Here is a 17,074-nt window from a genome sequence, read left to right on the forward strand (position 1 = left end):
GGTGTTTTAATCAGTGATGATACCAAACGCAGGGTTATTGATGTCTGTGATGTCTTTCCTTTTAGGTGAACAAGAATAAAATCTAATTCTAACCAGGAGACCAATTTTTAACTTGCAGATTGCTTCTAAAGAGCCGATAGAGAGGAGTTATGTTGCAAAGAAATGAAGCTAATAACTTGATTGAAATAAAACATCTGGCACAGGATAAGAAAAATCAGCTGTCGTAGTTACAGAAGCTGCCTGCAACACCGTATGAGTAGGAGGGTGTTGGGGAAATTATCTTTTCATTCCCTGCTATGCCTTTCTGGTCCCAGTCCCCCTTCCTTGGGCACAGGTTGCCAGCCAGTGTCTGCAGTCCTGGCAGGAGAGCAGCTGCGGGAGCAAGAGCACGCCCATGCCTGCTGATGCAGTCAGTGCTGTGAGGTTTTGTACTCTCCCCGGAGCCAAACTACCTGCCTTGTATGCAGCAGACCCCTGGCCCTGGGCATGTCCAGCCTGACGCTGGTGAAAATTGAATATTCAGCCCAAAGTTGGAGGGAAGCGGCTGCTTTGGGGATTTCTAAGGCTTTTCTTTGGGAAAGATCAGCATAGTCTATGTTTTCTTCCCCAAGTACAAATAATTATCTGTCTGGGTAATGGAGGTGCAAGAGGAAACAACATCCCTCAGGAATTTCAGGAGCTGCAAGTTTGTCACCGCTGCACTTGTATGAACCTGCCTCTTCATGTCTTTTCACAACACTGCCCCTGCCAAAACAATGCCTGACACCTCCTTTGCAGGATACGTGCATGGTTAACCAGCTCTCATCTGTTCAGGCCAAGAAACAGTCAATTTTCCTTCGTGGGAACTATCAGACCAGTGCTACCATCAGGCCCTACCTGTATTCAAACCCCCAATCTCTCCCGCAAGTGTATTTGCCCAGGTGTGCGGACCACTTTTTTTTACAACAGTACCTTAAAGAAATCTCTGATGAGCTGTCTTCTGGAGGGCATGGAGGGCATGCTTCACCCAGATTAAAGAAAGCCACCTGAGCCAGCATCCCGAAAAGGCACATGGCTGCAGACTGCGAGAGGAAGCCAAACAAAAAGTGCCAAATATTTGTTTGAATGCAATTACTGCTGCACAACTCCAGCTCTACACAAAACATATTCTCTTAACTCGCACAAACCCCCAGAAGCTCAGAGGCAGCTCTAGCAGTAGCATCAAGCTCTACATCACTTTCTGCACTTTGATTTATGTATTTGTTTTCTTTCTTGCTGAAAACATACCAAGCTGTTTCTTTAAACTGCTTAGAAGATGCTGCAGCATATCTGATTTCTTTTGACTTTTCCATGATGCCATACTCAGAACATTTAACAAATGCTAGTTGTCCTTTCTTGTCTTTATTATGTGGCTTGCCTAAAGCCAGAGAACGGCTTTAGGCAAGGTTAGAAATTCAGGTTTTCCCATTCTCTGGTGCTATACCAGAGGTCATAGATTCACACACCTTCCCCAAAGATAAATCAGCATTCACCTTAATGAACCAACTCCTGCTGTATTTTGATTGTTATAAAACCAGTTTCACCGTGCTCAATTACTTAAAAAAAATTGTGTTTTCTAGAAAAACTGCAAGGTTTCTGTTACGTGCTTGCTGAACTTTACGGACCTCACATAGCTGAACTGTAAGTATTGCTGTGTCCTCTCAGGTCTTTGCTTAGTTTGTTCTTGACATGTACAGATGTGCTGTCGGGTTGAAGTGCAGGGGTTTCATTCTTAAAATCACATTATTATTAAAGCAATGATGATTGGCATAGCTATTCCTGAGTGAATAAATACAGGCTGCCACTGGTAACCATTTTCATACTCCATTTGAATCTCAGATCAGGCCCACCTGATGTAATTACCTTTTGAAATTCAGCTCATTTGGCTGAGGGAGGAATTTGAATAACCCATGTGTGCGAGACAGGTTCTACAGAGTCACACTACTGTAATACTTGGCTCTTGCTTTCCCTTCTGCCTTTAATCAAGCTTTCTAATTGTCAGCCCCTACATGCTCTCAGCCCCGACCTTGATACACACTCTTGGGGAAGCCTACTAAGTAATGTAAGTAAGTGATTAAAAAAATAAAATGTAGGTCATTTTATTCCTCTTTGAAAGTTCTTAGTTTAATTAACAGAGCTTTTGCTAGACCTTCTTCCTCCCTAGGGTTTTTATTTTTATTTTTAAAACTAGCCAAAGGACTGCAAAGTGCTTACAGGACTAAGAAGTGCTGTAATCAAACATTTTAATTTAATTCCTGATTAGCCCAGAGGTGTGTCCCAAAAAGAAAGAAACGATCCTAGGACTTGTGCTTCGTGATTAAAGGTTAAGGATCTTTGAAGGATTTCTGGTTATTTTCTTGAGTTAATGATTGAACATTCATATGTGCCAAATTGCATATGCATTAACTTTAACCTTTAAATCTTCGTCAGACTTATGATTGATTTAAAAACAGAACAGTCGTAATGTATTTGATTCAGGTGCTGCATATAAAGCACGGTGCATTTTCTTCATCCTACGATCCAATTTTAAATGCTGAGTAGGCTGCTGTGGCAGAAAATCGTTCGGACCCAACACTGTACTGAGCAGCGATTACGGGCCACCGTGAAGGGAGCTGAGGTTATTGTTTGGCGTTGGGGCGATTCAGCTTCCCAAGGAAATAGCTTCTACTTTCAAGCACTCAGAAGAACATAATAGTCTTTGTTTATGCACCATTTCCTTCAGCATAGACAGGGAAATGAATGCCGATGTGGTCTGCCATTCCTTGAAGCTGTGTAAACAGGATCCAGGACAACCGCTTTGTCATCTCTACCCTCCTCCAAAGGTGAGTTGCTTTTCCACTTTTTTCAAAGCTACTGATTGTGGAAGGTCTTTTAAGCTGGAACTGAACAGTACGGAGGCTTCCAGTGCACGTGCATTGTCTGGGAAATAAACTTCAACATTTTGAGCGTTTACACTTTTAGAAAATGTCTATTTGAATGAAAGGTACATAACACGCATTAGCTGTGTGGACCATCAACAACATGGTTGTCGGAGAGTGGGAATTACAGGGCCAAATTCTCTTGTACCAGTCTGGGTCAGAGAAGAAGAGTAGGGAAAATAAAATCTCACTTTCTCCAGACTTTATTGCTAAGCAGTACAATAACCCCAAACCAGATACTCAGCTGAGGTTCATCTATACCACCGCATTACCACCGTGTGGCAAGTTATCCCCACATTGCCTGATCTGCTGCGGCAGCCTGTGTAGGCGCTAGTTACCCGCTTCAAATGCAGGGCTATTTGACTTGGATTAGTCTGCAGTGCAAGAGGTTTAAGCTAACGCGCATAATCTTTTGCCGCAGGCTGGAAACATACTTAGTTACCACCGCTTTTTTGATGTACAGTTACTTGCTACGCCACGGTAACTTGATTGCATGTCCTAGACCTTTGCTACTCAGACACATACATATCTGCACAGGTGTCTAAACAGGTACAGTTTGTTTTGGGATTTTTTTTGGTTGTGGGGTTTTTTTTCCCCCAGTCATCATGCAGCCCCAGTCACACTAAAACCTGTGAGTGATGGTGGTTGTTTGGCAGTGTCGAAAAGCAAGTGATTCACTTAGGCATCTATTTTTGTAAATCTTTTTCCCTGCATCTGGATGGATAAAGACATGTTTGATTTCTAAAGGTTTGCATAAGATGTTTTACACAGGGCCTCATCCAACAGCCACTGAAATCAGTCAGAGTCTTTTTATGGGCTTTGGTGAGCTGTGGTTCATCTCCAAGATGGATTTAGTTCTGCCAATATTAAGACCTGGAGAAACACTTGCCTTCCAAGAATGGCAGTAACATTTGTTTTATAGCAGGTGTGTGTCCCATATGACTACTATGCTCCATGCTATAACATAGAGATACATGGGTGTGCAATCAGGCAGGGGTGGAAGAAGATGAGTGCAGGCAGGAGAGAGGGCCCACACTAACTTGACTCAACCAGGATGTTGCCCAAACTTCATCAAACAGGTTCCTTCAGAAATCCTGCATCTGAACTGGTAAAACAGTTCATGGGTCCTTCCACCTTTCCCCAAGGTACATCAGAGTTACCCTATTGCAAGCTCTCCCTTAATAAATGCCAGGTCTTTACTCACCCCACAAACATTCGTGAGTCTCCAGCACTTTCTGCCCTGGTAATTGCGTGTTTTTTCCCTCCCCTGTACTTGTAACAGCAGCAGAGACCCTGTCAGTGACTGTGGGGCCTTTTTTTTTTTTTTTAAATTAGGAGTCCTGAAGGTAAAGGTTAGAGTACAGAAAAGGCTGGCAGGCTCCCCCAGCCCCCAGTGTAGCAGGTCAGCCAGGAGGACAGCAGGAGATGTAGCAATGGTGGCTACACATGCACCGTGCTGCCAGCCCGAGAGTTAGATTTTCATATGGACTTACTTGCTTGCGTGCGGGAATAAAGAGAAGTTGAAATCACCCTGCACCCTGACTTCTGACGGTGGCAGAAGTACAAGGTGCCTCTTGGAGTGAAAGAGGATGCAGGCAACGAACTGCACTTGAAGAGAGGGATGGACTCTCCGTGGCTGCACAGTGAGCTAGGCTAACGAGTCTAGAGAGAGGGGCTGTTTAAACCAAAGTGGCTCCTGCGCAGAAATTAGATCATCTGCGGTGAAATGCTTGGCCTATCAACCAGAGGGGACAGGATGCCACTCGTGGGGTTGTTGCCAAATCTTTGGTAAGCTCTTCCCATCTCTCAGAGCAGGTGTGGGACCAAGCTGTTGATTCCTTCCACCTCCAGCAACAGCTCCAGTGACTGTACTTTCTGCAAGGAAAACAACTGAAGATGGTTTTTTTTTGTTTTGTTTGTTAAACAAAATTTGGATTCTCATTTGCATGGCCTGGAGACTGTCCCTCTGAGTGAGTGGCTCAAGCAAACCCTCTCCCTTCCACGTGGTAGTTAAATCCCTTTCTGTCAAGGTGTATTTATTTCTCACCAGCAATAAGGGAACTCTGCCAACAAAACGATTTTTCTACCCTGCCTGTGCCCTCCTTTTTAGCTCGCCTGGTGCCCTGAGACAGCATGAGGAGGCTGGGGGAGATGGGAGGAGAAAAGCAGTGCTTAGAGTTCATGCTCAAGTGGTTGATAAATTGCCCACAGTAACTGTGACAAGTCAGACTGAGTAAAGATGAATTATGGGTGAAAAAAATTAATATACAGTCAGAGATGCAGATGCATAAAATGCAGTTTACCTCACATTTGCTTCTTTGGTTTGTAATTTGATTGATCACTTCAGTTATATGAGCCTGCAAATGTTGGCTCAGTCCCCTGCCAAGTGTTTGAACAAGACTTTAATACTAATGACTGTTTTGTTCAACTCTATTGATTTTCAGGTACTTCGTTTATTTCTTTAGACTTTTGGATGCCCATTTTCCCAGAATTAGTATCATATTTGTACTGGTGAAGGGAGTAAAATAAATATAGAGTTCCTTGCCCTTATAAGGCAGCATAATATTCACGTTTTAATTGCCTTTGAGGTGGCAAATATCAACGTGTAGCTGCTTTTTCAGTCAATAGTTTATTTTGTTCTGTTTCTGTGATGTTGCTCTAGTGAGATCGTGTGTCTCGAGGAAGGAAGAGCCCCTGCTTCAGAGGCCTTGCAAACTGTCTACATAATGGAGACACTGCAAGCTGAGTAAATGATACGTGTGTTATATTACATTCTTCCCTGGTCTCTGACAAATTAGCCCAAATTAATTTTTTTGCCAACCTGCCTGGAGCCATTAGCACTCTGCAATTATTCTAGGAGACTTGGCTCTAATTATGAATAAAAAATATTGCTCTGCTCGCACGGAGCTCAATGCTCTCAGCGTGGAGCTGGAGGAGGAGGACAACTAACCTGGGCGAGGGTGGCTCCATTGTGGGGGCTCCCCGGGGGCTTGGGCGAGGTGGGCTGCCCTGCTGGTGGGCAGTTTCAGAAGCAGACCCCTGATGTCAGTGGGGAAGAGTGGAAGGGGCACTTGTGGCTCCTGGATCACCAGCACAGCTCAGTGAGCAGATGTCACTCGTAATGGGGTCCTGTGAGCCCCTAATTGCCACCAGTGGCCCGTAGAGCAGAGCCTGGGCCAGGGCTGGAAGTGCAGGTAGATGTGCATGCATAGGCTCTCCTGCTGCATGTTTCTTGCCCAATGAGAGTTTCTCCTCTACCCTTAGTATGAGGGTAGCAACAGTGGGGACTCCTTCAAGTCGGGAGGCAAAATAATACGGCACATCAGAAGTGTAGGCTTACCATAGGTAGCTGTAAACTGGGCAGTATCTAGAGCTGCTGTAATATGCCTTGTGGTTTAAGCTACATCGACAGCAGATACTCTAACATTGGCTGCAGCACCGCTCCAAAACGCTGACAGTGGGTACAGGTATCCGAGCTAGCTGGTTTAGGATGACTGGATATTTTTTTAGTCAGAAAAGTTTATCAGCTCACATGGTGGAGGACTTTCTGCACCAGGTCCTGTGATACAGGGACGTTCCTCTAGCAAGCAAAAAGGGCTGAAATAGGGTGAGGGGTTTTAGGTATTGCCTACCAAGCTCCTCTCCTGGCCCCGGGAGCAAGCAGGCTTGCAGGAGATTATTCTCTGCTTGTCTCTAGGTTGTTTTAAGCCAGCTGGCCTGTTCAGTTAAATGGCAATACTTTAATTGATTTTGTTGGGGCCAGAATAATGGCTCGACTTCAGCACTGGAGTCCTGCTGCTGGCAATCTCTTAAACAGCCTGTGTTGGAAGGAGCTTGTACTCTTCTTTCTGATTTTCAGAGTGCCTCTTCTGCTCCCCATCACTTTTCTGCTCCGGATTATTAGAGACCTTGTGGCTGCAGATTTTAGCTTAATCCCCAGTGGTAGGATTTTGCTGGGAGTCATCTTACGTCAGCAAAAATATACATATTTATGCTAATGTCATTTTATCTTACCAAAATAAGCTTCATTGCCACAAGCACTCATGCCGGTTCATGTCCCCTCTATCAGGTCTTTTACTGACTTTGTAAAAAGCAAAAGCCCCATCCCTCATGGATGTTTCTGTGGCCACTGCTCTTTGACAAAGTAGGAGCCAATGAATTCTGGCTGGAAAAAAGAAACCCTTTGGGGTTTCATAAAATAAAAATACTCCCACTATTTTCTCTTGTTCCTCTCTCTCTTTCAGTGAAAATGTGAACTGCTTCCCGGGAGGTGAGGCAGAACCAAACTCCGGGGCGGGAGTGCTTCTGCATTCTTAGTAAGAGCAGGCTGCCGGCCAAAGGTAGACCTTGTGGCTGGGACCTGTTTCCTTCTTTTGAGACCGCAGGCTGTAAAGCAAGCATCTGGGAGGCAGGCTGGGTCCTGGGGAGCAAGATGCCCTCCTTTTAGCCTTTCTTTTTGGAAATAGGTAAAATCTACTGAAATGTGAGTTGTTTCTGCTGCAGTCAGAACTGAGCCCTGAAGAAACACCCTATAGACAAGCGATAGCAGAAGGCACAGTTTGAGCACTAGTTCTTCCTCTTTCACTTGTTTCTCAACATTTCCCCTGCTCCTCTTCATTGGCAGAAAATAAAATAAAAAAAAAAAAACCCAACCAAAAAAACAAAAAACCCAAAAAAACCAAACAAAACAGGATGGCATGTGGTTTGCAGGGTGCTGCGTGCAGCTGTGTTCTACCAATGCAGAAGCTGCCCCAGGCAGGACCCCTGAAAATAAGTCTCGGGCAAACCCCACAGGCAGCTGCATTTGGGGTGGGAGTCTGGCGGACAAAAGCATGAGGTCAACGAAGCGTTGCTCTCGGATGCTGACTGTGTTTTGCAGAGGCAAGCTAGAAGAAGTAAATCAAAATGTTTCATCCAGAACACATAGAGTCCAAGTCCAAGAGAAACAAGTGGCGTAAAATTAGCAGAAGTCAGAGTAATTGCCCTGGAACCCCAAAAAACCAAACCACACAACCCCAAGCTTCCACCAAATAAACCCAAAGAAAACAGGATGGCATGTGGTTTGCAGGGTGCTGCGTGCAGCTGTGTTCTACCAATGCAGAAGCTGCCCCAGGCAGGACCCCTGAAAATAAGTCTCGGGCAACCCACAGGCACAGCGGCATTTGGGGTGGGAGTCTGGCGGACAAAAGCATGAGGTCAACGAAGCGTTGCTCTTGGATGCTGACTGTGTTTTGCAGAGGCAAGCTAGAAGAAGTAAATCAAAATGTTTCATCCAGAACACATAGAGTCCAAGTCCAAGAGAAACAAGTGGCGTAAAATTAGCAGAAGTCAGAGTAATTGCCCTGGGAGGAGAAAGGACCGAGTCAGGCTTCGCGTGTTTTAGATCTGGGCTTGCAGGGAAGGTCCCTATTTTGCGTCCAGAGCACATATCGTTTGGTTTGGCCGTCCCGTGCAATCGTAAAGATTCCCCCTACAGCCTCTGCTGGATGAAAGGTGGGAGTCGTAGAACAAATCCCAGTTTTGCCAGTGCTGTTTAACAAGCTTTGCAGCGTTTTGGTACCTTGGTATGTGTACTCCTGGTACAAGGATGATGAAAATGAGTTAGAAGGGAAACTTGGAGTGTTTTGTAAATATCTGCTGTCCTGGGAAAGAACTAACAAGGGTGATAAATGAGAGAGAATTAGAGTTGGTTCGTGCGTTTATGATGAGAAATAGATCTGTTTGCAAAAAATTCATTACTGGGAATACATGGGCTCTGTGGAGAGCATTGAAAGAAGGCAGTGAACAAAATCCCAGTGACCCCCCTGCCCTCAGCCCCATCCATGGTGTGGATATCTTGTGTACGCGAGGCAGCAGGGCTGCGCTGATTTGGGCGGAGGGGGCCGGCTGCTCCCCAGGGCCTCCACACACCCTCCGGGCAGCAGCTGCTGGAGCCTAGGGAGCCCCTTCCTCGGTGGTGTTTTCATGCCATGGGAAAGAGAGGAGGCTGCTTGCTAGCCGAGTTGCAGCAAGAGAGGTTGTATGGGCTGTATGGCCTTTGGTGGCCATACAATGGCTTGACATTTCATTGTCATGAAATGATTGACATGCTTGACATGCTGGTGTCAACCAGGGATTACAGGTGACCCATGAAACCAAGAGTGCTTTCTCCCGGATGGGTGTTTCAGCTGCCAGTCCTCCACAGCCCACCCTTGAGTCCTGGCTGAAGTAACTTCTGCAGCGGGAGAAGATCTCGTCCTTAGCATTTCAGAGAGCGCCGTTTTCTACACGCGAGGGCAATTCAGCCTTTCCTCCTTTGTTTTCTGCTTTCTGTGTGCAATATTGCTGTAGCTGTCTGAAGCGTGCATTTCTCATGCTCTGCTGCTGAGAGCAAGAAAGGTCTCTCCTCCCCTGCCCAGCAGAGAGAATCCTACCTCTCTGGAAATTTTTCATCCATCATACTCAATTTTAAGCCATTTTCCTCATCTGTCTCTCAAATTATTTTATTGCAGAAATGACAGCAGCTGATAACGTACAACCTAAGTGTGGCAAATGCAAGATGCATGTTTGGTTTTGGGGACAGCAGTTGCCCAGGGGGAAGAAACTAGGAAACAGTGTCTTGGCTTATTCCTAGCATCTCTCATCTATTTGTGACATACCCAGATTTTTATAAGACTATAGACACAATGAATTAAACGTATATTAAGCACATACATTAGCGTGACACTTATATTAAAAACCAATAACTTAGAAGTCTGTGTTCCTTGCTGCTTATGCTTATTCTTCCTTATCCCTTTATATTGTTCACTATAAATTTTTGACCCTTGAATATCACAGTTAATTAATTTGCTTTGATCACTGCCTAAATCAATTATAATGGCATGCTAAATTTTATCCCCAGTAAAAAAATGTTGGTAATGGTTGCTTTAAATGCAAATATATGCTGCTTTAATATTCCAAGCTGGCATGCCCGCTGTTCAGTAAGGTGCCATCATTCGAGGGATATTTTCTTTTTTTCCAAATGCTTTAATACTACCACTTGGAGAAGCATACTTTTTTTCCCCATGTTGAGTTCCTGTAGGTCTAGCCAGATAAATATAAATTTGTGCTGAACTTTACCTCAGAGGCCTCAGACCTGGTTGGTGTTAAGCTAGCAGTTATGTCCTTAGGCTGGGCTGTAGGAGGGACTGATGGCAGGTCGTTGTGAGACAGAACAGTTTGTCCTCGCTAACAATTTTAATCAGAAACAAAGTGTAACATGTTTGTGATACACCGGATTTTTCTTTCCATTTGAAACATTTTCAAAAGTAATTGATTTTTATCTCCTTTTTTTATTTTTTTTTTTTTACCAGTCCTCAAAGCCCACAGAACAAAAGCATTTATTCCTTCTGAAAGAGGGCAAATGGGCAGTATTTTCAGCCTTCTTCATGCTGAATGCTGAGGGGAAGGACAGAGGCCATCACACAGATACTGCCTCACAGATATGACTGTTTGCAAAGGTGGCCTAATAAATGCAGGACAACATATGGGAATTATCATCACTGAGATGGAAGAATATTGTCCAAAAGTGAAAATGGAGCAGCAGGGGGGAGCATGCTGGTGTTACCCTGCCAAAAGCAAATGCTTTTGCCTGAAGTTTGCACCCAAGTCTGCAAGCTGAGCTCATCTCAGAGGCACCCAGCAACTGGCTGTCTCATGAGCAAGGCACCCATAGTACAAACTTAACTCACCCTCCCAGACCCCTGTGACTGTCTTTTTTTTTTTTTTTCCTAAACTGAAGTTGTGAGATCTTCTTTTCCTACAGGAAGATGTGGCTGAATTTAGAAAGTGCTGTGCATCAGAATTGTTAAACAGTTGTTAAACATTTTGGACTGCATGAGCGTATCTGTGCACCTCCTCACCTCCATGACTGGGAATAGTCCTTGTCGCAGGAAAACCAGCGTGGTCCTTCCGTGCTGTGGTACGGGACAAATTTCTTAAGGCCAGGGGTAAATGCTTAACAGCATGGTGCAGAAACAGTCCCTGCTTACTCCCCATGCCTCAGCATTTAACCAGGCAGGACCCAGGGCTGTGGACCAGGCAGGCTGCAAAAATGTATTGCTTGAGGTTTTTGCAATGGTAGAGCCTTGAGGAAGGCTCGAGAGCAGGACCTTGGCAGTGGTTGGCAGTTCCTGGCCATGGTAAGCAGCCATTGGTGTGTGTTTGACCACAGCCATGCTGCAGCACGCATGGCACATCTGTCCTCCTGCTGCCATCAGTGCTGGTCCCTGGCTGTCACCCACACTCACAGATGGTGCCCCTTGCACAAAATTTCCTCTCCTCCTTTGAGGAGCATGTGTGTAAAGGAATTTGAGGAATTATTGAGGTACCACCGGTAGTTGACTTCTTTGTAACCCATGGCCAGCCTGTTCTCCTTTGATAAGGATGCCTTTCCAAGGTCTTTTCTTGCAATGGTTCTCCCATTCTTCCTTTCTATTTACGTATAAGTATCCTCATTGTGGAGGAATCCCAAAATGCTTCTTCAGCACAAGTTTGCATGGACCCAACAGAAAAACAATTTTGCCACTGTCAGTGAGAACTTGCCCTCCAGGGCAGGTATTTCCAGAATAAAAAGCTAACCTTCCTAGATCCTAAGCAGGACATTTGCCTTCGAAACTCTATTCCCTGCTTTGTACCTTCCCGCATGCCAGCTTTTCCCCTGCTGGGATGAACCTCAGCTGAGTATAACCCTTATCCATGCAAGACCAAATGTTTCCTCTGTACCCTTCCACACCAAGTCAGACCGACATTGCACATGTAACCCTCTTTTGGCCATCTAATGGATGAGTTGTTCTTCAGCAGGAGTCACTGGAGAAGTCTGTCCTCTGCAGCTCACGCAGTGCAGTCAGGATATGAATCTCAGCTCTTCAACTGATCTGGACTTTTCCTTAGGAAATAAATGGTGCCCTGAAGCAAAATGAATGAACTCTTGCAACTGGAGTTTCATAGGGGGCGATTGGATAATTGATTGTTAGTCCAATAAAAAGTAACTGATGATGAGTTTGTGGACTCATACATCATTTTTGTGCTGTGACTGATATATTAAAAAAAAAAGGTAGGAAATGGGGAGAAAAATTGGTAGGATACGGTGAGGCTGATCTGGTTTGTGTTTTTTTTGTTTTGTTCTTGCTCTCCCAGGTGGGGCTGAGTACTGCAATAAGAAAAGCAAAAAGGATTATGAAGACTTCCAAGGACCTGGTAAGAAATCAGTGGCATTAGGGGATTTTACACTGTACTTGCATTTTATCAGGAGTGAGTCCTCGTTTATTTGGCTTGACTGTGAATCTACCTGATCAGCATTGAATTGAATGCTGCCTCACTCCTACTTGGTATAGGATCTGCTCTATCAGGTGACACTGGGAAGAAGGAGAGGGAGATGACAGAGAGGAAATATGAAAGTACAGGGAGAGCGGAGGAAAAACTCATGAAAAATGCAGACTGCTTGTAGAGTAGGGATAACTGTCTATATCCATCCAAGACATAAATTTATGGCTGAAATTCATGCAGCAGCTGAGGATCTCATCTGTGAGCTCCATAGTTTAGCTTCATACTGAGATGCTTGCTTGTACTAGCCCAACTCACCTTTGGTGGGGCAGCCAGCCTTAAAACAAAATACAAACAGGTATAGATTTTGTTTAGATTTTTTATAAAAGCAGGAATTTCCCACTCAGCCTTGCCCTGTGTTTTTCCATCCAGAGGAGCTTCCTTCCTTCCTTCCAACTTCTTGCAGTGTTTATTATTGCTCCTCCTTGTTTCATGCTTCTTCCTTGTCCCTTATCATCCCTGCCTTGCCCTTGTAGGCGTATGTAAGAGGGAGCCTCATGAACTGAGGCACCGCCTCAGAGCACAGTGACTGCACTTTGGGGTTGTCTGAAACTCAAGCAATAGCCTGAATGCAAATTCTGCTTATTTTTCCTTCATTTGTGAGAGGCTGCCTTTGCCTCTTAAACTTGAAAACTGGGATTTGAAATCTTTCCACCTCCACCAGTTTTCAGATTTATAGAGGATCTCTAAAGGGTAGCAGAGAAGGGAAGGGCAACTTTTATTCTGCTGGGTTCACTTATATGAGTCAGCTCAGCCATAGAATTTTCTTCCAGTTGTCTTCAAGCACATAGTGCAGAGCAAATGTTTTTGCTGTTTGTGAAGAAATTACTGATATTGCTTCTTCCTGAATCTTTACTGTTACGCTACTCACAAAAGTGAAAATTGAGGTACCTAATTAGCTTTTGGACAATTGCCAAATTGCCAAGCCAGGGAAATAATGCGCTGGAGAGATGGGTCTCAGCTTCTGCAGAACAGCAACCAGCAGGATCTTATTCATTTTCCTTCCTATTCAGCACTGTGCTACTGATGGCCTGAGATTTCCGCTCAAATTACATGAAATTTCTAATCCCTTTCCCTGGGTGCAAGTCCCCGCATTAACACCTGCAGTGAGATGCTCTGAGTCAAGGAGGTCCTCCCTGTTAGCCAGAGCCCGGGCACAGGTGCGGGGATGAAGAGGGATCAGCGTGCAGGTGCTGCCCCTCGGGACACAGGGCTCCTTTGCTCCCTTGCACATGCTTCTACCCTTGGCAGATTGGGCTGCGTCCCTTGCATGGCCAGCTCCATCTGGCCTTCGTGGGCCATGCATGCCGCGTCCTTTCAGGCTCTCCTGGATAGGATGGCATGGTTGGCATCAATCTTTGGGTGCAGTGGGTCTCCTTCCAGCTTGCCTCTACTCTCCCATATCCTCAAAGCTGCTCAATGCCCCAATACCCCTCTCAATCTCCATCGCAATGCCCTTGGCCCCTTTCTGCTCCTAGTTGCCCATTTAGCAGCGGGAGGGACAAGCAGAATGTGCCCTGGCTGGAAGCAGCAAGGTCATAGTTGGGTTTCTCCAGTCAATGTATTTCTAAACCTACATAACTGCACAATACAAGGTCATCTCAAATTAAAGCAAGTATCATGTGGTTGGTTGGGCCTCTCCTGCAGTTATTCCTAGCATGTTCCCAGTAATGACCCTTCCTGAAACTTATTTTAAAGCTAGAAAATTAAAAATAACAACATTCTAGAGGCATTACTGTATCTTGCAACTTCCCCTTCACCCAGATTGCAGTCCATTTCATTTCAAATCCAGAAAAACAATGTAGTAAGAAACACAAAGAAAGATCTCCAGGAGAGAGCACAGCGTGTATCACGTTTGCATAAGCCCCATATCCCAGAGTGGCAGCGTGTGGTGAAATAGTAAGAAAATCACCTGCACAAACTGAATGCTGCCAAATCATGGTCTGTTCACCCGCCCAGGCAGATACACGTGCCAGTGAGCAAGGGCCAAAACAGCTGAGGTTCTCTTGCTGCTTGGGGAGAGGGTTGCCTGGCTGAATGTGTGAGTGAGGATTCAGAAACCCCCTGTCTGTAGTAGGACATCTCCGCATCCACACCAGTGGGGAGAGGAAAACATTTACCTGGCCTCTTTTATGCTCTGGCTCATGCTGGACAGAAACGTCAAATTGTATCTGCTCATTCTTCCCAAATCTGCTATTTTGGTTGGGTTTGCCCCATTGCATGTTTGGGGAAAGCCTTCTGAAGAGATTCTTGCAAGTTAGGCGTCCCGATCTTTGCTTGGCAGCTGTGTGTGACTGCATAAAAAAGAGGTGTGATTATGGCTGCTGGTAATGAAAATGGGAGGTCTGTCTGGCTCCCAGGGGTTTGTATTTACTGGGCATTTCTTAGGATCATTGTGGGTTTGGGAAAAAGAGAAGGCATTTTCCAAATGTAGAGATGTGGAGATGTAGAGATGCAGTGAAAGTGGCTACAACCCAAAAAAATCTAAGAAATGTCTCCATTCATTAAAAGTAGTGAGCCATCTGTGAGCGACTGTCTTAAACCAAACACCAACAAGCATTAGGGGCTCATTATTATTCTTTTTTGTAAAACCAATTAAAATAATTATGGAAATGTCATTAGGGAATGTTAACAGACAATGAATAAAATACTGGTGTTATCAATCACTGTGAGCAGCTCTAGAACTAACTTTTCTTATGGGTGGAGAAGATACTAAGAGGCATCTTTAGGCAATAACAGTGAAAGAATGACGAATAGAGTCATGGCTGTAGTATTTAATGAGAGCAAGCACCATGCATACAATCCTGTCATGACTACATGGTCCCTGCAAGTTACAGCCTGGCAGCCGGAGAAGTGGGAAGCCACAGAGGTAGCCAAAAGGGAATTGCAAGGCAGAGGGGGGCATGAACCAGTCTCCTGCCCACCCACTCATGTTACACAGGGACAAGTAACCCATCTCCTCCCAAAAACACATACTGCAATCATAGCCTGGCTCTGCTGGGAAAGACCCTGTAGTGCCTGCTTACCTGTGGTCACGTGCTCTCTCACTTACACATGCAAAGGTTATCCCTTTTTTTAACCCTGTGCTCCTTGCTGCCTTTTGAGAGTAGCCCAAGACACCCTCAAAGAGCAGATGAGCTGCTCTCTTGCACATCCCCAAGCAGAGCTGGGGGGATGCGTAGGCTGGGGAGCCAAAGGCTGCTGTGCTCCGGGACGCTGCTGCAGCTGGTCCTCAAAGCTCAACTCAACATCGCCCATACCACTTCCAGGGCACCATCATGCCAACTGTTCCCACCAAGATTAGGCAGTCTGCTGGGGCTGCAGGGTAGTCTTCCTTTGAAACTAAGGGAGCTCCAGTCAGCAACAATTTTCAAATGACTAGCTGAGAAAAAGGCAGGAAGGATTTTATTCTACTTACAGCAAAGGGTAGACTTTAAATGCAGCCTGTGAGCAGAACGAAAGGAGGTTTACTTTATTTACTTATTTCTTGCAAGCCCTGTAGTTTGTCTTTCTGGTGCAGTTTAGGCTCCAGATGCCTTAACTTCAAAGGTTTTGCATGCTGTGACTTAGGCTGAAGTGAAAAGCCGACAGCTCAAATGAAGACACTGCAAATCTTAGCCTGATGGAAAGCTTTAAGAGCCTCTAGTGCTTTTGTAGGCAGCGCTGAGATTAGTCCTACATGGAGGAGGTGGGGGAAGTGGTTTCTTTCCTCTTTCCAGGAAGGCATACATAGATTTGCAAAGCTCTTTGAGAAAAGCTGGCATCCTGCTTGCGTGCCTCTCGCACTCTCTGCCTAGCTGGCCATACATACGAATGCACACACAGAGAGCAAAGAGGAGGTCTGTGTCCCTGCCGTGCTGCAGGATGTAGCCCTGAGGCAGCCAGGCTGGCAGAGAGATTAAATACAGGGACATGGATGGATGGGGAAGAGCATGGAGTGGCTGGAGCCGGAGCAGTGGGACCAGGTTGGTCTTTCAGCTTGTGGAAAGGCCCCACTCCCCGCTGGTTTTGGCCATTGCTATCCACTTCTTTTGTGGTTGTGTTCTGGTTTCTCCTTTGACTCCACTGACACCCGTTCCATTTCATGGTCCCCTCCAAGCCAGTGCGACTCCAGCCTTGTCGTTTGAGGGTGTTGGCCAGAGCTGAAAAGAGTTAATTGGTGGTGGTGGGGGTGCAGGTTTCTTGTCTCTTGTCTGCCTAACTTTCCTCCTTTTTTTCTCCTTTGATTTCTCTATTGCATCCTTCAGAAAGTGCACTGTCATGGATCCACCTTGGCACTGCAGGTCTCCCCCACAAGGCACCACTCTTAGAATCATAGAATCATAGAATCATTGAGGTTGGAAAAGACCTCTAAGATCATTGAGTCCAACCGTCAACCCAACACCACCACTCTTGTTCATCTTCACCTTGCTGCTTGGTCACTTCAGCCACCAGTGCAAACGTTAGGTGCCATCTTTGTACCAGGAGCTCTCTCCCAGTCCTCCTCTCCACATTGAGATCCTGGCTGTGCCATATTGCTGTGGCTGACCTCCTGCTCTGGGCAGTGAGAGACCCTCATCTCCGTCATCCCTTATTACCTGTCCAAGCAAACACCTTCCTGCCTTCCCTGGAGCTGCAGGGCAGTGCCCTGTGCACCGCTGCTCTACTGCCCCACTGCCCTGCAGTGCCACCTTGAAGTTCTCCTTCGTCACTCAGAGCTTTATATGCTGGGGTTACTGCCCCTCATGGCAATTAATAGCCTTTCATTGTCCTCTCCTGAGCTGTATCCCACCTTTCTCTTCTGTTATCTTAGATTT

At 45.6% G+C, this 17,074-nt stretch overlaps 1 protein-coding gene across 1 annotated transcript in view; it reads left to right on the forward strand.

The window, feature by feature from the left end:
- Positions 1–17,074, forward strand: part of AOAH (acyloxyacyl hydrolase) — an 85,790-nt gene that overhangs the window by 18,214 nt on the left and 50,502 nt on the right. Inside the window, exons 4-6 of the mRNA XM_009273467.2 lie at positions 1,599–1,659; positions 2,741–2,840; positions 12,093–12,152. Of these exons, the coding sequence (XP_009271742.1) occupies positions 1,599–1,659; positions 2,741–2,840; positions 12,093–12,152 (221 nt within the window). The remainder of the gene's footprint in view (positions 1–1,598; positions 1,660–2,740; positions 2,841–12,092; positions 12,153–17,074) is intronic.

This window comes from Aptenodytes forsteri, unplaced genomic scaffold, assembly GCF_000699145.1.
Source record: "Aptenodytes forsteri isolate BGI_AS27 unplaced genomic scaffold, ASM69914v1 Scaffold270, whole genome shotgun sequence".
Classification (NCBI taxonomy): domain Eukaryota; kingdom Metazoa; phylum Chordata; class Aves; order Sphenisciformes; family Spheniscidae; genus Aptenodytes; species Aptenodytes forsteri.